Below are 23,281 nucleotides of genomic sequence, written 5' to 3'. Positions count from 1 at the left end.
CAGGCAATATTTAAAGAGAAGGAAGTGTCACTGATCCATGTTTGAATTTCTTTGTTTCAAATCACAAAAAGGCTTTGGTTTAGAGATCTAGACTAAGCTGTAAATAATAAGTGTGTTTGGTTTTAGCAGTTTTGTAATTTCAGTTAACCGTATCATATTTATTAAATTAATGGCTAAGCAAGCAATAATCAGATCTGTGTTGATCAGATCTTTGTCTCAGTTTCACTTTTAACACATTTAACAATTACCCAACTAAGCAGCGAATAAGTAATCCCCCCCCCCCACTCAAGTTCCTTTTCCTTCATTTGCCCAGAGTAAATGGTGGACTGGTGGATCTTCACAAGCTTTATCCAGTATCACTTATATTATCTAAATTCTCTCAGATTTTTCACTGTAGCTGACTGTGTGTGCTCAGAAATATTCAAGTATCTTAAAAATACTTTATCTCAAGAGTTACACGAAGTTCTTTCAAAGTTACTTCCTGTCCTGATCTCTCCTTCATATCTAAAGTCAACCCTGGTAATTATTCACATATCAGACTAAATGGTACTGCTTGTATTCAGCTATTGATTACAGGTAATCCTCAACTTAAAACCACAATTGAGCCCAATATTTATGTTGCTAAGAGAGAAATTTGTTAAGTGGGTTTTGCCTCATTTTACGACTTTTCTTGCCACCATTGTTAAGTGAATCACTTCAGTTGTTAAGTTAGTCACATGGTAAATCTGGCTTCCCCATTGACTTTGCTACTCAGGTTGCAAAAGGGGATCACATGATCCCGGGACACAACCATGATAAATCTGAGTCGGTTGCCATATGTTTGAATGTAAATGTCAGGGATGCCTCCCTTCAAACCCTAAGAAAGAAACCCCCCGACTCCATTGATTTAGAGAAAAGGTATCGGTACTTTTACTAAGAACGAACTGATAGCAGCAAAAACAAGGCAAGATCTGAAACAAGCTGCCTGAAAGTTACACATTGAAAGTCACCCCAAGTCCCTCTCCCCGGGGTCCCAGCACCAAGAGACCAACCAACAACCAGTAAGATATTTTGGGAAAGCTCCTCTGCAGGTATTTCTCGCCTCTGGAGTCTCAGGATGATTAGCAACTCCACTCAGCATGCGTGAGTGCAAACCTCTCTTCCAGTTCTCATGGGATGGCTCGCTCCCCCATCCCAAATGCTCAACACCCCTCCCCCCCTTTCTTTGGCACCTGAGAGCGAGTATACATTAGGAAACCATGCTAGACATCCAGCTGACATTAAGTCACATGAGCATCAGGAGGCTACAATGGTCATCAGCATGAAAAAGGTTAATTAAGTCACTTTTTTCAGTGCCACTGTAAATTCAAATGGTCCCAAAATGAGCTGTTGTAAGTCGAGGACTAGCTGTATCAGAGTCAAGTATATGCAAGCCCTACCTTTCAAGGTCTGATTAAAGAATGGCTGATCATGGAGCCAACCACTAACTATACAGACATGGTATATTAAGCCATTCCATGGTTTTACAGTTCAGATTATTGTATTCTAATCCTAGAAACTTCATCACTTTGGTAGCTGTGACTCACAATCGGTATCCTTTTGGGGATGGGAGCTAATCTGTGGTTAGAATTTAGAATAACTTTCTTATCACTTTGAATGTACACCAATCAGCATACATTAAAATGAAATGTTGTTGCATACAATAAAATGGTTTAGGGTGTTGTCCAGATTAGACTAAAGGATTAACTGTTTTAAGGAGTCATTTGTAGCACAGAGTGCTGGCAAACTTGAGCTGCTCATATATCAGCAACAGCATTGATAATTTTCTCTTTTCAATAATTATAATTGCATAGGAAACACCTTTTGATATCAGAGGAGATAAAAGAAAAGTTAGCTTTCATCCATCCTGCGCCTGTCATTTGACTGTTGTGCATAAACTAAAATTATTCCGAAAATTGCAGCAATTAAAACAGGGACAGATCGTGATTTGTCACTGTTTTCAGCATTACCGTTCTTTACAGGTCTCAGGGAATTACTCACCCTGTCACACACTGAGAGCAGAGCACTCAGGTATCTAAATCTGTTGCACGAAATCCTTTAGGCATGGGAATAGTTTTCTTTCATCTGAGTTCCCTGAGGAGAAGGTCTTTATTTTTAAACCAAATGGCTTAAGGCATAGATTGCAGCAGCATATGAAACCTGCCTGAGCTTGTTCTGATAATACACTCTGCCAGGGTATAGTGATCATGTGTATACATCTTTTCCCCCTTTTCATCTTTTTCAGAAATATTTAGGACCATGCATAAAACACATTTGCTTAAAGAGAGCCAGTTTAGTTAAGGTGCTAGCATAGAAACCAGGGAATAGGGAGTTCTAGTCCTGACATGGCATGAAAGCCAGCTGGTGACTTTGGGCCAGTCCCTCTTTGTTAGCCCAGTTCAACTCACAGGATGGTGGTTGTGGGGGAAAAAGAGGAGAAACTAGTATTATTTATTTATCTATCAAACCTGTATGCTACCCATCTCAACAAAGGCGTCTCTTTATTTGAGTAACTTATAAAGTAATAAAGGCAGGATAAAAATTTAATAAATAAATAAAAGGCATAGTGTTGCATATTTCCCATGAGGAGTCCGGTGAGGATGCTGTCAAGCCATTTCCTCATAAATCAATAGTTGACTTTGCATAAATCACAGCAATTGGCCATAAATTTATCGGCACCTTCCTCAGTCTTCTAGCTGTGGAAGAAATTCTTTCACTTTACTCCTGAGCTTCTTAATATGAGCTCTTTCTCTAGTTCTTTTATGAAATGATATGTCCAACCCCACCAAGGTATAAAAAAATAGGTTACTGCCTCACTACGAAATGACAACACATTATTAGATAGTTGCATCACATCAAAGAAGAAATGGCATGATGAAGAAAGACAACTCTAGTCTCATTTGTGTAATTTTATTAATGAATGGTAAATAATGTTGAATGTGAAATTAGTACAAAGTAACACAATAATATTAGATAACAAATATTTTAATGCAACATTCCCTCTTATACCTGCCAGTTGCCACATGAATGTCTATTCAAGTTCTGGTCAATAGCCCTAGCAATAAATAATGTTGTGCTTTACGTACCTTCTTATACCTAATTTTATATTCTAAAGCCACGTGAATTCATCTGTTTTGAGTGAAGCATTTTGATAGAAGCAGTGCACAAAAATGGCATGTTTATCTGTAAGATTGCACTGAGTTGATTCATCTTTTGGCTTCTACAAGCATGACTCAAAACACGCACAACTGTCCTCTTTGTTTTTCTTGGCATTTTGTTTTTTGAAAGACAGCCTGTGTTCCGTTTCAGTAGCTGTGACAGAAACAATCCCTTGGTTACAAGAAAATAAGTCTAAAATGGCTGATAAAAATCCATGACATTCTCTGCCAATTTTTTCTTGTTATATTCCTTATTTTATTTCGTTTTTGTGCGCAAGCTTAACAGCACCCTGCAACTTTCCTTGGGTGAGGAAAAAAAAAAAGAATATTGCACAGATTGCTTAGCATGAAATTAACAAGTTACTGAATATGAGAGGAATAATGTAGCCTCATGATAATAAAAAAATGTTTACAACGTGTTCTGGATCTAATTCCCATTTTATTTAATACAGGTACACATTGGAATTAAAGGATTCGTGAGAGATTCGGTCAGTGGTGCTGCCTTGGAAAATGCAACCATTGCTGTGGCTGGGATTGCTCACAACATTACGACCAGACAGTTTGGTGACTATTACAGACTGTTGGTGCCTGGGACTTATAATATCACAGCTTCTGTCCCAGGGTAAAGTATATGGAGCTGGCATCGACATGCTCATTCTCTTTGGTGTAGTTTCTTCTAGTAGCGAACTGCTTCATGGGAACATTACAAAGCTTTGTCTTATTTTGCCATATACTAAGCAGGCGTGTCATATAAAACAGGCACATAGAAAAGCAGGAAACGACAGTAGTTCCATGAGGATTAGGCCTACCTTCAATGTTTCTTTGTTAAGAATGTTTCCCTTTATTAAGGGGAATCGAGTGAAGGCTTTGGAACAGCTGCACTGCCAGCCTGAGGTTTGCAATTAAGCAGCCATAAAAATGGGGCTTTGAGGTGGGACCCTTGATTTTGGTTCTTCAGTTGAGAAATAATAACGCTGCTATTTGGTCTTATTTTTTTCACTAAGAAAATGGGAATGATATTCCAGATGAATACAGGCTATCCTTGACTTATGACGACAATGGAGCCCAAAATTTCTGTTAAGTGAGACATTTGTTAAGTGAATTGTAACCATTTTATGACCTTTCTTGTCACAATTGTGATGTGAATCACTGCAGCTGATATGTTAGTAACTTGGTGATTAAGTGAATCCGGTTCCCCCATTGGTTTTGCTTGTCAGGCGGTTATAAAGGTTGATCACCTGGGACACAGCAGCGGTCGTAAATATGAAGCAATTGCCAGGCACCAGGATTTTGATCACATGATCATGGGGAGGCTGCAAAGGTCGTAACTGTGAAAAGCGTTCCTAAGTCACTTTTTCCAGTGCCGTTGTGACTTTGAACAGTAACTGAATGAACTGTTGTAAGTCGGGGACTAACTTAGTAATAGAATTAAAATAAATTCTATTAGGGATGCTCTTAAGCCAGGTGAAGCTAATGCCCGCCTAAAAGCATATTCTTCTCCCTTTTTCCCCCCATCAGTTACCTGCCAGTCACCACGGAGAACGTTGAAGTGAAGGAAGAAAATGCAACTGTCGTGGACTTTTCCTTGCACCCTGTAGTCACAGTGTTGACTTCCAGTCCCACCAAGGAAGCTCTGATAACCACCAGCGACTCTCTTGGCAATGCAGCAGCAACTACCACTGCTGTAAACAGGACAACCTCTGCTCTCCAGGTGATCCAGCCGGATGATTTTCGCCACCACCACTTCCCTGATATGGGTATCTTTCTGAGGAAATTTGCCACTGAGTACCCAAACATCACCCGACTCTACTCGGTGGGCAAGTCAGTGGAGCAAAGGGAATTGTATGCCATGGAGATATCGGATAACCCAGGCATTCACGAAGCAGGTAATTTCCCATTCTGTAGTTTTTGCTGCATGATCTAGATCAGGGGTGTCAAACTCCCTGTGTCATGTTGCATGATGTTTCACCATGTTTTTCCCATTCACAGCGCTGGGGGTGGGCGTTGCCTGTGTTTGATGCGTCTGGCCCGCGGGCCACCAGTTTGACACCCCTGATCTAAATACTAGTATTTTGAAAAAAGGGGGAAATATTTCTCCCCAGTGTTACGAACTTTCATCAGGTCTGTTAACTTAGTTACCATTTTTCAAAGGTAGAAAGACCAGTGTCCTGTAATCTTTCCTCATAAACGAGATGGTCGAATTTTTATTATTTTTTATATATATTTATCCTGTAATAGCCGTTTTGTTTTGTTTGGATGTTAGTTTGACTCTTTAGTTTCAATTTTGAAGTTTTGCCAATAATTTCAAATGGCTTTTACTAGAGTCTTCTTTGGGCCAAATGACTTTCACTTATGTCCATTATTGGTTCTGTTAAGATTATAGACCATTTGTTTGGGCCTAATTAAAGAAATAAAGCAATGCATGCTAATTGTAAAAAAAAATGTAAAAAAAAAATTACAATTCCAAAACATTAGATACGTAGGTATGCATTTATAAGGTACTTGTTTATACATTTGAAGATTGTCTAAGTGTCTTGTGTAACCCAGAGGTGGTATTCAGCAGGTTCTGACCAGTTCTGGAGAACGGGTAGCGGAAATGTTGAGTAGTTCAGAGAACCAGTAAATACCACCTCTGACTGGCCCCATCTATTCTCTGCCTCCTGAGTACCAGCTGATTGGGAGGGAATGGGGATTTTGCAGTATCCTTCTCCTGCCACGCCCACCAAGCCATGCCCACCAAGCCACGGCCACAGAACCGGTAGTAAAAAATTATGAATCCCACCACTGCTATAACCCATGTGGCACGAGTAGCTCTTGGATTCATTTGGTGGGCTGTGAAAGGTGGTTTCAGACCATGTTAACATCTGAATCAAACAGGGAGAGAACTGAAATCTCTCTCTCCCTCCCTCTCTCCCCTCCTTCCCTCTCTCTCCCTCCCCCCTTCCGCCCTCTCTCTCTTTCTTCCATCCATCCATCTATCATCTATGTCTATATCTTTGTATCGTCTAACTATCATATATCTATATGATCTATCTGTCTGTCTGTCATTCCTCCCTCCCTCTCTCTCCCTCTCTCCATCTTCGTATGATCTATCTCGGCTTCTACACATCATCCTGTAGAGTAGACAGACTGCCAAGTGCGATGGCTAAACTAAGCATCTCTGTTCCTCCTCCAGGCGAACCAGAATTCAAGTACATTGCCAATATGCACGGCAATGAAGTGGTAGGAAGGGAGTTGCTCCTCAACCTCATTGAGTACCTCTGCAAAAACTACGGAACCAATCCTGAAGTGACTGACTTGATCCAAAAGACTCGGATCCATATCATGCCATCGATGAACCCTGATGGCTATGAGAAATCTGTAGAAGGTAGCCTTGCATGCCAGCTTTCTTCTTACCCTTCTAGTAAAGGCGTTGGCCAAGGAAAGGGGGTGGTTTTATAAGGCAAACTGCTTCGGTTTTTTCTGATAGGTAACTTTAATCATAATGTACATAAAGAGCCCCCTTTCTATTCTGTGTTTTAGCCCAGAATAGACTTTTCCTTGACTCATCCCTGTGCCTGTTTCCTAATTTTTCTTTATTGTACTTCATTTATCTCATATTACAGAAGAAAGGACGTTCTCAAGCTTAGCTTGAGAACATCCCCCTGGGAATAGGGCGGCATACAAGTTTAATAAATACTAATACTAAATACTAATACTAAATACTAGCTTGAGCCTTTGTGGCCATTTTCATGTGCACCAGGCACAGTGAAGTGGTTTAGCAGTTGATCTTGAGTGAGACTTTTTACTTCTTGGAAATCAGACATTACTAAGCAGGCTGATTCTGTTCAGAGTCTGATCCTGGAGACACCTGTGTGCCAAGATTCAGAGTGCTTTATATGTCCAAACCCACACTTTTAAATTGCATTTGAAGGTCTGTCAGGAGTCAGTGCAGGGCCAGTGACACAAATATGCGAACCTGCCAGCGATGGATGCCAGTTAGCATATGAGCTGCTGCATTCTGGATCAAATGCAATTTTCAAGTGCATTTAGTGCTGTGCATTGCAGTAGTTTAGGGAAGTGGTGATATCCCAAAGGTGCTGTTTCATCAGGAGGCAACTGGACTTTCTTGTTTTTTCTTTGAAGACGTTTCACTTCTCATCCAAGATGCTTCCTCAGCTCTGACAGAATAGTGGGGAATGGTCTGAATAGTCCAGCTGTCTCCTGAAAAAGCACCTTTGGGACAACCATGACCTGGATGACTGAGAATCTTTACAGACTTTTGGTGATCATTTTAGAGGATCAGGCATTTTACATTAAGGCATTTTACATTAAGCAATGTATCATCCTGCTTTTGTGGTTTAACTCCGCAAAGCACTAGAGAAAGGAAGTGGAAGTTTACATCAGCCCAGGCAGGCAGGGGAGGTATGCTGTAGATCCGTCGGCTAAAGAATTCCAGCTGGCAAGGTCCAGGATGAAAGCCGCCTGTGCCATTGCCCCTGCCCTGTGGAATATTCTCTTCCCAGAGGTGAGGCAGGGCCCCACTTTCCTGGCCTTCGAGAAAGGCATAAAAGCATGGCTTTATGGCCTCCCTAGGGGTGCACAGAGAAGCATGCTGATGTAGGATTGATTAGTGCCCTGAGGGCCCTCCCTCCACCTTTTAATTAACTTTTAATGTAGAATTTTAATTCTCTTCGCCTCTTTTAATTTTTATGTACATTTTGTTTATGTTTTCATACTTTAGGTGGACACTGCTCTAAATCCCTGTGTGAGGGAGATGAGCAGTTTCAAAATTCGATAAATATCATTTTATTAGCAATTTAAATAGCTGAATGGAAAATAGTCTTTAAATCTTAGTTGTCTGCTTAACTTCAAAGGAATAACATTGAATGCAGCCCTAAAACAATGGAGGATTGGTGATAAGCAATAAATTTTAAAAAGGGGTGGCATTACGAGTTGGCAGTTATAATCTTACTTATTAAATTTTTACAGCTGCCCATCTCATGAATGTGATTGTGTGGCCTGCAATAAAAACAAAAAAATAAAACCACATCTTAAAAGAACCATAAAAATAGGAAACCTGTATATAACTTGGGACGATGTTGAAAAACTCAGACTTCATAGACCCATCTCTGTTCCCAAGGGATCCAGGGCCTGGTGGGGAAAACCATGCCTTAAGATGTCTCTGGAAGGCCAGTTGGATCAGGCCAGGTTTTGCTTCAAGGTGCATGATGTGCCACAGTAGAAAAGGCTCTCACTCCCTGGGTCCGATTCACATGGAACTCCTTAACAGAAGTCCCCCCCTCCCCAAACCTTTGAGCACCAGGGACCGGTTATGTGAAGAAAGGTTTTTCCACGGACTGAAGGTGGTGTGGTTTTGCGTGCTGTCTGCATCCCATAGATGGGGGATGTTTACTTGTTTACACAGCCCATTTTCTGGCATGCCGCAATCTGGTGCCAGTCCATGCATTCAGGGTTGGGGATGCCTGCCTTAGCAGACGAGACCCATACAATGCACTTCCTGCCTGACCTGATGGGAATCCTGCATGATTCACGCGGTTTGCGCAAGAGCAAACAAATAGCACGGTTAGAAAGGAGGTTTAGTGTCCCAAAGGTATTTTTTTCAGAAGGCAACCAGATTTTCTTGCCCCCCCCCCCTTGAAAACCTTTCGCTTCTCATGCAAAAAGCTTCTTCAGTTCTGAAAAAACTTGTTGGATGAGAAGCAAAAGGTTTTCAAGGGAAACACCACCACCACCACCACCCCCCAGAAAATCCAGTTGCCTTTTGGAAAAGCAATTCTGAAGAAGCTTCTTGAATGAGAATTTAAATAGTTTCAAGGAAAAAAAAAACCCAAGAAAGCCTTTTGAACCATGGCCTGGATGATTAAGAATCTCCATAGAAAAGAAGGCTTAGCATTTATTAGTGCAGGAGCCATGACATAGGGGCCGTGGAAAGATGAAACAATGAAAGCTGGGTCATTCATGAAAGAAAGAGATTTGACAATAACGGATGCCATGTTTGGCAAGCCACAACTTGGGGTTTGAACAGTAGCTTGTTCGGCTTCACCTTGAATTCTTTCTATAAATGTTTATAATGGCTTGGGGCCAAAGGCATACTGCAGCAACACAAAGAACAATTTGTGGTTCTTCATACAATTAGGTAGATCTCCACAAGCAGAACTTCTAAAGTTTCTGAGATGAATACAGGTAGCCCTCGACTTACGAAAGTTCATTTAATGACAGTTCAATGTTGCAACGGCAGTGAAAAAAAGGGACAGGACCATTTTTCACACTTGCAACTGATGCAGCATCCCCATGGTCACCTGATCAAAATCCTTGGCTTGGCATCTGGTTCATATTTATGACGGTTGGAGTGTCCCAGGGTCAAGTGATCCCTTTTGCGACCTTCTGATGAGCAGTTAATGGGGAAGCCAGATTCACTTAAAAACCTTGTGACTAACTTAATAACGGCAGTGATTCACTTACGAGAAATCGTAAAATGGGGCAAAATTCACTTTACAAACGTCTCGCTTGACAACAGAAATTTTTGGGCTCAATTCTGGTCATAAGTCAAGGACTACCTTTAAAGTTTTCACTTCTCCCTTGATAATTATGACATCTCTTGGTAAAGAAGGATTACAGAAAAAAAAACCAATGTCTCTTGCTTTGCTCACTTAGAAGTACAAATTGAAGAAATGGTGTAGGGTCTCCTGCTTGGGCCAGGGGCTAGACTAGATGACCTACAAGGTCCCTTCCAGCTCTGTTCATCTGTTAAATTTTGTGTGCAGGAAGGATAGATATTGATCATCGCTACAAAGCACAGATGGTTCAACCAGGCTCTCTTCTGTTTCTCAGGGGACGTGTCGGGAGTTTCTGGAAGAAACAACAGCAACAACTACGATTTGAATCGGAACTTTCCAGATCAATTCGTCCATATCACCGAACCCCTGCAGCCAGAGACCATAGCTGTGATGAACTGGCTGAAGACCTACCCTTTTGTGCTCTCGGCAAATTTGCATGGAGGTAAAGAGGAATGCATACGGGCTTGGGTGGAAATGTACAGCACTTTTATTCTAGGCACAGTAAGCCTGAGGCCTCACTGCAGGAAAACTTACCAATGCATGGAAAAGGGTTTTCACTACATAATTTTATCTGATGATAGCTTACAAGCTAGGATTGCTGGCCAAGATCACCCAAAGCAGAGCCTGTAATAATTTTTAAAAAGTTGTCAGCGCTCCAAATATCATCCAAAATTAAATCAGAGTTCAAAGCAGATCTTTCCCCCCCCCCTTTTTGAACTGTGAGCCGCCCTGAGTCCCCCAGGGAAAAGGGCGGCATACAAATAAAGGGAAATGAAGTTCCAATTTGGTACAATCAATACCAAATTTGGTACCAATTTGAGACACGTTGGTACATCTGTGGAAAACCCGAATCGGAAAGCTTCCTGGGTTTCCCACCCAGTTGAAAGTTCATGATCTTGCCCCCCCCCCACCCACCCCCCGCACCCCCAAGTCCACCACATGGTCCAATCTTCCACTGCCACGCTGGAAATTCCACCCATCCAATTCCGGTCAGGTGCAGAGGTGGAGAGACAAAGGATAACTTTGGCTTTCTAGAAAGGAATGTTTTATTTTGGCAACAACACATTCTACTCCTTACTATTCCACCTCCCAATTCCCCACTAATGAAACAGCATAGTAAAATAATAGAATGTGTGACAGGCCAAAGATCCTAAAAGGAATATGACTGCAGGCCTGACAAAAGTGTTCAGATTCAACACACGTACTCTTATTAGGGTTACTTTGAAAATGATTAAAATTGCATTGAAAAGAATGCTGATTGATTGATTTATCATTTATTGTTTCTTAAATTCATATGCTGCCCATCTCACTGTCCAAAGGGATTCTGGGCAACTTAAAATGTAATTAAATTAAATTAATTGTATTGCATTTATTAAAACAGAATTATTTTTAAAGTATGCACAACCCTGGTTTTTGTATAGTTCTTCTGAAAGGACCAGTTTCCCCCTTTTTGGTTTGGGAGGGGGGGAATTAATGAGTATATTTCCTCTGTATTGGCTCTTGAATTTTAAGAACAAGTAACAAGCAGGTGCTGTCTTGCCACCTCTTGATGAATTCCCCTAGCTGGATTTTTTAGTCATTGTTGTCTTTATTTACCTGCATTAGTCTTGTGGCTGGTTGTGAAATCTAAGCAAATAGTATTATTCTTTACTGTAGTGGTGGAACAACTGCCTTTTATGTTACTATCAATTTACTCAGTGTAATAAAATCCTGAAAGCTTTTTTTCCCCGCACTTCGCAGGATCTCTGGTGGTTAACTACCCCTATGATGACGATCGGCTAGGAGTCGCCACATACAGTAAATCCCCCGATGATGCTGTTTTTCAACAGCTAGCTCTTGCCTATGCCAAGGTAACAATTATTGGAAGGTGTCTCCAGTGGATCCTAGAACCTCTGAGATCCACTGGCTTACTTATTACACACGGTGGTATCTGGGTTGTGATTCCTGGGTGTTACAAGGAATTTAAGAGAAGCTACATTTTTTTAAAGATGTCAGGCTTGTGCAGACGAAATGCAGTTATATAAAAGAGCCAAGGTGGCGCAGTGGTTAGAGTGCAGTACTGCAGGCTACTTCAGCTGACTGCTAGTTCGGCAATTCGGCTGTTCAAATCTCACCAGCTCAGGGTTGACTCAGCCTTCCATCCTTCCGAGGTGGGTAAAATGAGGACCCGGATTGTTGGGGGCAATATGCTGACTCTGTAAACCGCTTAGAGAGGGCTGAAAGCCCTAGGAAGCGGTATATAAGTCTAACTGCTATTGCTATTGCTATATAGTTCATGGTACATATAAAGCATCCGCAGTAAGATACTTACAAGAATTAAAAGGCAATGCAACTAAAATTGAGCAGTACATAATAGCATAATAAGCCAATGGCATTATCTGTTAGAAAGGCTTTCTGGAAGATGCTATTGTTGTTGTTTCATCTATGGAAATTCGCCATAGTTGTCCCAAAAGTGCTTTTTCAAGAGACAACTGGACTTTCTGGTTTTTCTCTGAAGACATTTCACTTCTCGTCCAAGAAACTTCTTCAGCTCTGACTGGATGGTGGGGAAGGGAAAGATTTATACTCCTTGCAGACAGCTGGTCATTTGCATTCTTCTGAATCTGACTAGATTCAGCAGCCCATCTGCATTTAAAAGATACAGGCCACTCTTTTGAAGACAGCAAAGCCCACATTTTGGATAGAGTGGGACACTGGTTTGAAAGAGGGGTCAAAGAAGCCATCTATGTCCAAATTGAACAGCCCTCCCTCAACAGAAAGGGGGGGGGGATACGATATCATCTATCTCCAGTCTACAACACAGTCCTTTCAGCAGTTCCAAGAAGGCTCCACACCCATTTGCACCATTCAGGGGACCCTGAAGACACAGATAAACCTCCGTGGCCTCAGTGACCCTCTAAAAAGGATGCAAATGACCAGCTGTCTGCAAGGCCTATAAATCCTTCCCTGGCGCTCCATCCAGTCAGAGCTGAAGAAGCTTCTGGGATGTGAAGCAAAATGTCTTCAAAGAGAAACCAGAAAGTTCATTTGCCTCTTGAAAAAAACACCTTTGGGACCTTTGCTTTTTCGGTTGCTTTGTTTATATTAATAAGTAGGAGTCCTTGCTAATCATTGCAGTCCGTAAAATAAATAATATTGACAGACTCTAGAATGTGATGAAAATTGTCCCCTTTGTAAAGAATATATTTCTTTGCTCTAACTGTAAATGAATCATTTGTTTTATTCAGGGCAGGGCAGAGAGTTTCACACAAATTCATTTATCTTTTTAGGGAGTTCGCAATATCACAAAGATTAAGAAGTTCTCCACCAAACCATAATGAAATCTTTATTTAACATGATATGTTAACTTAGCCATTGTGCTTTGCAATCACGGTGCACAGCGTGGGTGAACAACTTTTTTCAGTTTGACTTTTGTGGAGGCCAAATTCCAAAAGGAAAAAAGAAAAGAACAAAGAAGTTGATAGGGTTAGGGCCAAATGTAGATTTGAATTAATTCAATTGAAATTACATTGGATCAGTTAAATACAGTTTTTCTTCTTGCTCCTTCCAAAAAAATAGAATTTTCTGGCAATTTCTGAAAGGACTTTGCCTCTAACATCTTATGACCTGGATGTGGCTTTGTGGAATAAATTTGCTTCTCAGATTTGTGACAATGTCATTCTGAAACCAGCCACTGTAATTATTTTATAAATCCAGAAATGAATGATATATAGTAAAGGGAAGTGTAAACCCAGTGACTGACCGGGGCATCCTGGAAAATTTATTGCAAAATGTTTGGAAGGCACTAAAGTTCTAAAAAAAAAAAGTGAATTGTTAGTTGCACGTGCAAGAATGTTACAAGAGGGCCTGCTCTCCAAGTACCTGGAGAATAATGATAGAAACAGTGTGATCTGAATAAACTCAAGTCAACACTTTCAAAACCAATTTTCTGGTTTTACTTATTTCTGCAAAAAAAAAAAATCATGTTATCTTGATTGTAGTTCCTGCTAGGTTTCCTTCTGTTACATTTGCACCAACAGGTTGCTTAGATTTTAGGGAATGAAAGCTGTAATTTTTTTTTATTTAATTTTAAATAGGGACTCTGTGACAATTATGAAGCTTGGTGGGTGATCCTGAGTCTCATGTAGCCTTTCCTGTCTCACAGGATTATTCAGTTAAAATTGCAAGAGAATGGTATACTGGATTAATGTTGGGATAAAGAGGTGTAATTTTTCACGTATTTTTATTTTCAGATACAGGTAGTCCTCAATGTACGGCCATAATTGAGCCCAAAATTTCTGTTGTTGAGGGAGATATTTGTTAAATGACTTTTGCCCCATTGTACGACCTTTCTTGTCACAGTCGTTAAGTGAATCACTGCAACTGATAAGTTATTAACCCGGTTGTTAAGTGAACCTGGCTTCCCCATTGACTTTCCTTGTCAGAAGGTCGAGACCCTGCAACCGTCATAAATATCAGTTGCCAAATACACAAATTTTGATCACATGACCATGAGGATGCTGCAGAGGTTGTAAGTGTGAAAAATGGTCATAAGTCAAATTTTTCAGTGCTGTTTGTAATTTTGTATGAACTGTTATAAGCTGAGGACTACCTGTACCATCCACAAGGGAAAAAAAGGGAGGTTTAGAATTAATCATTCACAAACTACTTACCAGTACTTGTACCCTGTTTAGATGGAAGCTGAAAAGTGATATTAAAAAAAAATCCATAATGACTTAAGACTTGGATTTTTCCAGTCTGAATTTAAGAATACGTAAGCTCAGTCTCTTTGGGGTCAAGATAAGGTGCTGCTGACGTCGGTCACATCCACATATATTGTTTTCCTTGAGCGCCTGACCTTTTCCATCTGGCACGCTTTACAACTTCTCAGTCTAGCACAAAGCCCTGGGATTTCCCGGTTGTCTCCCTTCCAGGTGTTGAACAGGTTTAGCCTGCTTAGCTTTTTTATAACATGAGAGCACAAGGAACTTCCTGTGATCTGTTATTTCACACTACTGCTCATAAAGAAACAAAAACTCGTTGCATGATAGAGTTGCTCTGTGATTTCAAGCGTAATGTAAGAATAAGCGGCATGAACCCAAATTCGAATTCTGCTCTTTCAGGAGAATGTGGAAATGTTCCAGGGCCATCCGTGCGACAACATATATCCTGATGAGTATTTTCCTCGTGGCATCACTAACGGAGCGGATTGGTATAATGTCCCAGGTAAAGCATAAATGCCGGAAATGTTTGTTTGGGGGGGGGCAGCGGGGCGGGGGAGGAACAACAACATCTATATATATATATACTGCGCCACCTCGGCTCATCAATACAGAGCCGAGGTGGCACAGTGGTTAGGGTGCAGTACTGCTGAAAGCCCTATGAAGCGGTATATAAGTCTAACTGACATCTATGGGCTTTATGTGTGAAAATAAGACCTGAGATCCTCTTTGGATTGTTCTGTGTTTCTCAAGATGAAGAATTTTTCCTTGTAAGCCAGCCATGATGAGGGCTGTGAAAAATGTAGTTGTTTTTTAACATCAAAACAGTTTTGACTTTGAGATTGGGAGCTTTGAGTTTGGAACACTTCCTTTGAACTGCTTTGCCCATCACAAATGGTTATTTGCTTGTTCTATGTGTGGTCAGAGGGGGAAAAACCTAATTATTGAACATAGCTGCACTTAATAACAATTGAACAGACAACACACACCATAAAGCATCTCAGAGGTTTATTAGAATGTAAAGCATAGCAAACATAAGTCACTTACATTAATCACATTGCAATGAGGGTCAATTGGACAAGCAGTCAAAAGGGGGGGGGGTTTGAGGCCAATTGGCCCCCTCCCATTATTCAACATTTCATTATATACCTCAAAATCACATTACTTCCAGGATTCTGCCATTGAGCATAGTAACGGGGCTAGTTTATCCATTCCTCCAACCTAACTAAATGTTGCAACATGGCTATTTTTATATGTACTTTAAGAGCACACTTCCTCTTCGTCCGTAACATTTTGCAAGCTAAGCAACTATCAGTGTTGCAAAGCACCATTTTGACATATTTAAAGGTCACAATTTCAGCACTCGGATTAACATTGATTTTATTTCAGGCCCTTCAGCCCTTAATATACAGGATAGTGCAGGTAAATAGGCCTTTATTAAAAAACAAAGGTGCACATAAAAAAAATTCCCTTACAGTTTCCAAACCAGAATTTTTTTAAAAATCCAGGTCTACACAGTATGTGAACACAGCCAGCATTTAATGAGGAAACGACATAGTGTTCCAACTACATTCCTTTTGAGTTCCATTTTTAAAAAAATAAATAAATACTGCCTCCTACCGTTAAGCACAGGTATTTTTAAGAAAACAGTTCTGTTCTCTATTCGGCATCTTTTTTAAAGTCTTTTTTCTACTTTAGGTTGGTCCTTATTTCCCAGAATTTAATTCAGTACTACTGATATAAAAAAGTACAGCTAATCCTCAACTTACGGCCACAGCTGACACCAAAATTTCTGCTGTTAAGTGAAACAATGGTTAAGTGAGTTTTGGCCCATTTCACAATCTTTTTTGCCACAGTTGTTAACTGAATCCCTGCAGTTGATCAGTTAGTAACCTGGTCGTTAAGTGAATCATGCTCCCCTACTGACTTGGCTTGTCAGAAGGCCACAAAAGGGGATCATGTGACCCTGCAACCATCATAAATACGAGTCATAAGTCACTTTTTCAGTGTTGTTTTTCAGAACGGTCACTAAATGAACTGTTGTAAGTCGAGGACTACCTGTACTGCTACTTTGGGAGCAGTATGTGTAGTTGAAAACGATTCTGCTTTCAAACTCCTTTCCCTAAAATGACCTCTTGCTTTACAGGTAGTCCTTGACTTCCAATCATTCTTTTAATGACCGTTCAAAGTTACAATGGCACTGAAAAAAGTGACCTATGAACTTTCCCCACATTTACAACCATTGCAGCATCCCCATGGTCACGTGATGAAAATTCAAACGCTTGGCAACTGACTCGCATTTATGACGGCTGCAGTCTGCCGGGGTCACTTGATTCCCTTTTGCGACCTTCTGACATGCCAAGTCAATGGGGGAAGTCAGAGTCCCTTAACAACTGCATTGCTAACTTAGTAACTGCAGTGATTCACTTAATAATGGTGGCAAGAAAGATTGTAAAATAGGGAGGAACTCATTTAACACCTGCCTTGCTTAGCAACATAAATTTTGAGCTCAATTATGGCCGTGAGTCGAGGACTACCTGTATTTTGTTCCACAACCTCCAAGTTTTCTGGTTAGGATTTCACCTCTGTGGGATTAATTTCCTTTATTCTCCTGCTGCAAAGCATAAGCCGTTGATTTCCCTTCCAATAATGCTCGTTTCAGGAGGCATGCAGGATTGGAATTACCTCAACTCCAATTGCTTTGAGGTGACTATTGAATTGGGCTGTATCAAATACCCCATGGCAGAAGAATTGCCAAAATACTGGGAGAAGAACCGCCGGTCTCTGCTGCAGTTTATCAAGCAGGTAAGGTGATTTGCTGCTCCGCGCGATTAAGTGATGCTCACCTATGCTGCTGCATACTGCATAAGGAAAAAATAATAATGAGAGAGTTGGAAGGGACCTTGGAGGTCTTCTAGTCCAAGCAGGAGAGCCATTTCAATCAAATGGCTGTCCGATCTCTGCCTAAAATCCTCCAAAGATGGAGCACCCACAACTTCTGTTCCATTGATTAATTGTTCTAACTGTCAGGAAATTTCTCCTCAGTTCTAGGTTGGTTTTCTTCCTGGTTAGTTTCCATTTATTGCTTTTTGTCCTGCCTTCTGGTTCTTTGGAGAATAGGTGGATCTCCTCTTCTTTGGGGCAGCCCCTCAAATACCCAAAGACTGAAATCATGCCCCCCCCCCTCAGTCCTTCTTTTCACTAGACTAAAGGTAAAGGTTCCCCTCGCATATATCTGCTAGTCGTTCCCAACTCTAGGGGGCGCTGCTCATCTCCATTTCAAAGACAAAGAGCCAGCGCTGTCCGAAGACGCCTCCGTGGTCATGTGGCCGGCATGACTAAACGCCGAAGGCGCACGGAACACTGTTCCCTTCCCACCAAAATGGTTCCTGTTTTTCTACTAGCATTTTTTACTTGCTTTCGAACTGCTAGGTTGGCAGAAGCTGGGACAAGTCACGGGAGCTCACTCCGTTACGCGGCGCTAGAGATTCGAACTGCTGACCTTTCTGATTGACAAGTTCAGCGTCTTAGCCACTGAGCCCCCGCGTCCCTTTCACTAGACTAGACATACCCAATTCCAGCAGCCATTCTTCCTCCAGTCCCCTAATCATCTTTGTTGGTCTTCTCTGCACTCGTCTATCTGGCTCTTGTGTTTTCATGGGTTTGGGGAGGCGGATCAAAGTCTAACGGAGTCTCTGCTGCACACTTCATCCATCTCTCTTCACTTAGGTCCACCAAGGTGTCAGTGGGTTTGTTTTGGATGCCATGGATGGACGAGGCATCTTGAACGCCACCATCGGCATTGCCAGCATTGACCACCCTGTCTCCACCTATAAAGCCGGGGATTATTGGCGCCTGCTGGCTCCAGGGACGTACAAGATCACCGCATCTGCCCGAGGGTAAGCCACACGGCTTTCGATTCTCTAATATTTGTCGTTTTCACCTGAGGGCTCTTTGTAAAAGCGCTGGAGTTACCGTATTTTTCAGTATAAGACGCTCTGAAGTATAAGATGCACCTAGCTTTTCAGGAGGGAAAAATAAATCTGCCTCTGCCTCCCAGCAATTTGCTTCCTTGCAGCAAAAACAGCAAGTTTCACTTTCAATTTCAGCACAGCTTGATTAGCACAAGCAGCTGATGGTTGGTTGGATCGGCCTCCCAACGATCAGCTGTTTCAGGCTGCAGGGATTGCCATTGCCTATTGCTTCTTCTGCGCACCCTGTTTTCAGCCTCCGCGTGTCCCTTTTTCCATCTGTTTTGGGGCGGCAGGGATCAGAATGGGCAGAAAATGGGGTGCGCGGGGGCCAAAAATGGGTCATACGGAGGCAACTCTAGGCAATGGCAATCCCTGCAGCCTGAAACAGCTGACAATCAGCTGCTTGTGCTAATCAAGCTGTGCTGAAGCTGAAACTGAAAGAGGCTGTTTGCTGCAAGGAGGCAAATTGCTAGGAGGCAGAGGACAAAGCGTGGGGGCCAGCAGGTGGGCAGGACTACATTTGGTGTATAAGACGCACCCAAATTTTCAACCTCTTTTAGTGGCGGGGGGAGTGTATCTTATACTCTGAAAAATACGGTAAATCACCTCTTCGCTACAGAGAGAAAAAGATGCTGCTATTTTTCAGCTTATTGTTGCAGGAATTGTAGGTACAGGTAGTCCTCAACTTACAACAATTAATTTAGTGACCAAAGTTACAACAGCAATGAAAAAAGGGACTTAGGACCATTTTTCACAGTTTTGTCCTTTGTCCCCATGCTCCTCTGATGTTTCATATTTATGACCATTGCAATGTCCCGGGCTCATGTCATCTCCTTTTGCGACCTTCTGGCAAGCAATAGTCAAAAGGGGAAGCCAGATTCACTTAACCACTGTGTTACTAATTTAACAACCGCAGCGATGCACTTAACAACTGTGGCAAGAAAAGTCGTAAAATGGGGCAAAACTCACTTAACAAATGTCTCACTCAGCAACATAAATATTGGGCTCAATTGTAGTCATAAATTGAGAACCGTCTTGCACTTGAAAAGGTTAAAGGCAAAATAAGAGGCCTGTGACAAGGTGGCTGGATACGATCACTGATGACCAGGCAGGAGTTTACAAAAGCGATGATTGGCAAAGAGTCCTAGTAAAAGTTCCCCTCCGGCGGTCGCAAGGAAGAAGTAATGACTGAACTAAGTCTCCTCTTAACTCAGATTTAGAACATTTAGAAGCTTGGGAAGAAGCCTCTTAATCCTGCACAGCTCAGGCTCTTGAAATATCTTAACTGTACGCCATCTCAAAGAAGAAATGTAGACAACAAGCAGCTCATCACTCTTGCCCAAGAGAAAAACCGCAAACATTTTAAAGCAGGTTTTTTTTTAGCTCAGATTTCTATGAAAAGCAAGATGAAAATTGGTGGGATTTTTTTTTAAAAAAACATGGAAGGGTTAAAAGTCTGTAGAGATTCTCCATTGTCCCGGTCGGGTGTTGTCCCAAAGGTGCTTTTTTCAGGAGGCCACTGGACTTTCTTGTTTTTTTCATTTGAAGACGTTTCGCTTCTCATCCAAGAAGCTTCTTCAACTCTGACTGGATAGTGTGGAATGGAAGGATTTATATTCCTTGCAGACAGCTGGTCATTTGCATCCTTTTAGTGGGTCGTTGAAGCACTTGGAGGTTTCTCTGTGTCCTCAGGGTCACTACAGTGATGCAAATGGTTCCTGTATTCTGCAATTTTTCTCTGAAACTCCATTCCTACTCCCACAACCATTCAAAGGGTCTTCATCCCAAATTATGTAGCTGAAAGTCTGTAGAGATTCTCCCTCATCCAGGTCAAGGTTGTCCCAAAGAATGGATTTCTAGAGCGGGAGGGGGAAATTGCAGACTACAGGAACCATTTGCATGACTCAGGTGCAAAGGTGTATCTGAGGACCCAGATAAACCTCCAAATGGCCTCAACGACTCTCTAAAAGGATGCAAATGACCAGCAAAATGCTAACACTGGAGTAAGGAGTATAAATCCTTCCATTCCCCGCTTTCCTGTGATAGGAAAGTAGCTTCTTGGATGAGAAGTGAAATGTCTTCAAAGAAAAACAAAGTCGAGTTGCCTCCTGAAAAAAAAGCACCCTTGGGAAATGGAAGATTTAACTTCATTTTTCAAGCAAGCCAGGCTCCGGCATCTTCGCTTGAAACAAGGAGAGAGCAACTGAGAGGAAGGTAATTTTGCCTAAGACTTTGGAGATTTATTCTGTCACAAGTGTGCCAGAGGTCTGAAGTGACAGGAGTCAGCTTCCTGCTATACTATAGTGCAGTGGTCTCCAGACATGGCACCTTCAACTCCCAGAATTCCCCAGCCAGCATGTCTTGTCTTCTCGGTCTATTCAAAACAGCAGCTCTGGCCATAATGCTGCAACTTTCATTCCCCATGTTAAAAGTCAGAAAGGATGTGGTTTCATAAGCAGTGGTAAGATGTAGGTGGAAGTATGGTATGTGCCTCAGCAAGTAGGAGCAGTTACAGCCATTATTACTGTTTGAATTACATAAAGGAAATTAGAGAACATGGAGGTGGGGGTTAAGAAGCATCTCTTTTCTTTGCGTGGTTCTGCTTCATGAGGTTTGCATCAGAATGCTTCAACTGCCTCAGTTTGTAAAGAATACTAAGTAAAATGAATGCGGGCAGTCCTCAGCTTAGGATCACAATTGAGCCCAACATTTATGTTGTTAAGCGAGACATTTGTTAAGTGAGTTTGCTCCATTTTATGACTTTCCTAGCTACGTTGTTACAAGTGAATCACTGCAGTTTTAAAATTAGTAACACGGTTGTTAAGTGACTCTGGCTTCCTCACTGACTTTGCTTGTCAGAAGGTCGCAAAAGGGGATCACGTGAACTGCGATCGTCATAAATATGAGTTAGTTGCCAAGCGTCTCAATATAAATCATGTGACCCTGGAGATGATGCAACGGTCGTAAGTGTGAGAACAGTCATAAGTCACTTTTTTCAGCGACGGTATAACTTCGAATGGCCACCAAATGAACTGTTGTAAATCAAGAATTACCTGTATGTCTGCAAGGAGTAATTATTATTATTAAGGTCACCTGCAATTAAACTAAAGTAAAATTTAAATGAAGTGGCTTAATTTTTGCAGTATTAATGATTTAAGAACATGGGAACATCATAGCCTGCCAAATTCCGAGTTGCCATATCAGCCTAGGCCTCAATAACTGGTTAGATTTGGTAATGATACTTACTGTGATACAGGTACAGTAGTCCTTGACTTACAATCATTCATTTAGTGACCGTTTGAAGTTAAGATGCCACTGAAAAAAGTGGCTTATGACTGTTTTTTCACACTTATGACTGTTGCGGCATCCCCACAGTCATGTGATCAAAATTTGGATGCTTGGCAACTGACTCATATTTATGACCATTGCAATGTCCAGGGATCACCTGATCCCCTTTTGCGACCTTCTGGCAGGCAAAGTCATTGGGGAAAGTCAGATTCACTTAATAACCATGTTACTAACCTATCAATTGTCACGATTCACTTACCAACTGTAGCAAAAAGGTTGTAAAATGGGACAAAATTCACTTCACAACTGTCTCGCTTAGCAACAGAAATGTTGGGCTCAATTGTAGTTGTGAATCAAGGACTTTCTGTTAGGTCTGGCAAAGCTTGGTATTATTACCTCCGACAGAATGAACTGCATTTCTTTCCTTCCTGTTCTCACCTGTTTTTCTTCCTGTTTTTTTCTGGAAGGTATAACTCGGAGGCAAAGATGGTCAAAGTGGAAGAGGACCATGCCGCACAAGTCAACTTTACTTTGAGTCGAAAAGGCCCCAAAGTTGAAGAAGGGTCAGCACCGCATGTGAGCCTGGTGGACTCCAACGGGCCGCTCACCAAGGAGTTAGAAACCCTGATCAAGGACCTCTCCGCAGAGAATGGCTTGGAACATCTCCTCTTGGCTTCTTCCGCCGACGTTCAGCCTTCGCGTTACCGTGCCTACAATGATCTGTCTATGTTCCTCAGAGGCTTGAATTTGAATTATCCAGAAATCACAACTCTTGTTAGGTACGTGACAGTGTTTGGAGACACTTACATTCTGGAAAACCACCCTCATTAAGTCACAGATCCCACAAGTCACATTAGATTAAGTCACATTAGATCCCACAGATTAGGCCTCCTCCGAATACCATCCGCTAGCGCAGTGTTTCTCAACCTTGGCAACTTGAAGATGTCCGGACTTCAACTCCTAGAATTCCCCAGCCAGCGAATGCTGGCTGGGGAATTCTGGGAGTTGAAGTCCGGACATCTTCAAGTTGCCAAGGTTGAGAAACACTGCGCTAGTCAATGTCGACGACCCCTCGGGGGAGGGCCTTCTCTGTGGCTGCTCCGGCCCTCTGGGACAATCTCCCCATGGAGATTCGGACCCTCACCACCCTTCAGGCTTTCCGCAAAGCTATTAAGACCTGCCTGTTCCGGCATGCCTGGGGCTGATGAGTTCCCAGCTCCACTCGAATTGTTGTGACTGTTGTGTTGTTTTTATGCTGTTTTTTGTATTGTTTTTGTCCTTGTTTGTTTTTTGTATTTCTCCCCTTCCCCACCTTGTTTGTTAGCCTCCCTGAGTCCCTCAGGAATAGGGCGGCATACAAGTGTAATAAACATTACAACAAACATTACAATACAGATATGTTCCTGAAAGAAAGTTCAAAAGAAAATGACCTCATGGATCAATGCGGTCCAGGGTGGGTGTGTCTGCCATTCTAAAAAAGATTCTGCATCTAAAAGTCGGTAGAGATTCTCTGTCAGCCAGGTCACGCTTGTCCCAAAGGTGCAGCTGGACTTCGTTGTTTTTTCTTTTGAAAACATTTCCCT

At 41.8% G+C, this 23,281-nt stretch overlaps 1 protein-coding gene across 1 annotated transcript in view; it reads left to right on the top strand.

Annotated features, from left to right (window-relative positions):
• The window catches only part of CPD (carboxypeptidase D), a 46,374-nt gene that overhangs the window by 11,321 nt on the left and 11,772 nt on the right, over positions 1 to 23,281 (top strand). The window contains exons 4-12 of the mRNA XM_032215417.1: positions 3,629 to 3,798; positions 4,695 to 5,062; positions 6,352 to 6,543; positions 10,011 to 10,178; positions 11,477 to 11,586; positions 14,839 to 14,941; positions 17,099 to 17,241; positions 18,166 to 18,335; positions 22,166 to 22,477. Of these exons, the coding sequence (XP_032071308.1) occupies positions 3,629 to 3,798; positions 4,695 to 5,062; positions 6,352 to 6,543; positions 10,011 to 10,178; positions 11,477 to 11,586; positions 14,839 to 14,941; positions 17,099 to 17,241; positions 18,166 to 18,335; positions 22,166 to 22,477 (1,736 nt within the window). The remainder of the gene's footprint in view (positions 1 to 3,628; positions 3,799 to 4,694; positions 5,063 to 6,351; positions 6,544 to 10,010; positions 10,179 to 11,476; positions 11,587 to 14,838; positions 14,942 to 17,098; positions 17,242 to 18,165; positions 18,336 to 22,165; positions 22,478 to 23,281) is intronic.

Source organism: Thamnophis elegans, chromosome 4 (assembly GCF_009769535.1).
Source record: "Thamnophis elegans isolate rThaEle1 chromosome 4, rThaEle1.pri, whole genome shotgun sequence".
NCBI classification, from domain to species: Eukaryota; Metazoa; Chordata; class Lepidosauria; order Squamata; family Colubridae; genus Thamnophis; species Thamnophis elegans.
Note: the sequence above shows the minus strand (reverse complement) of the source record. Positions and strands in the feature narration are given on the sequence as shown.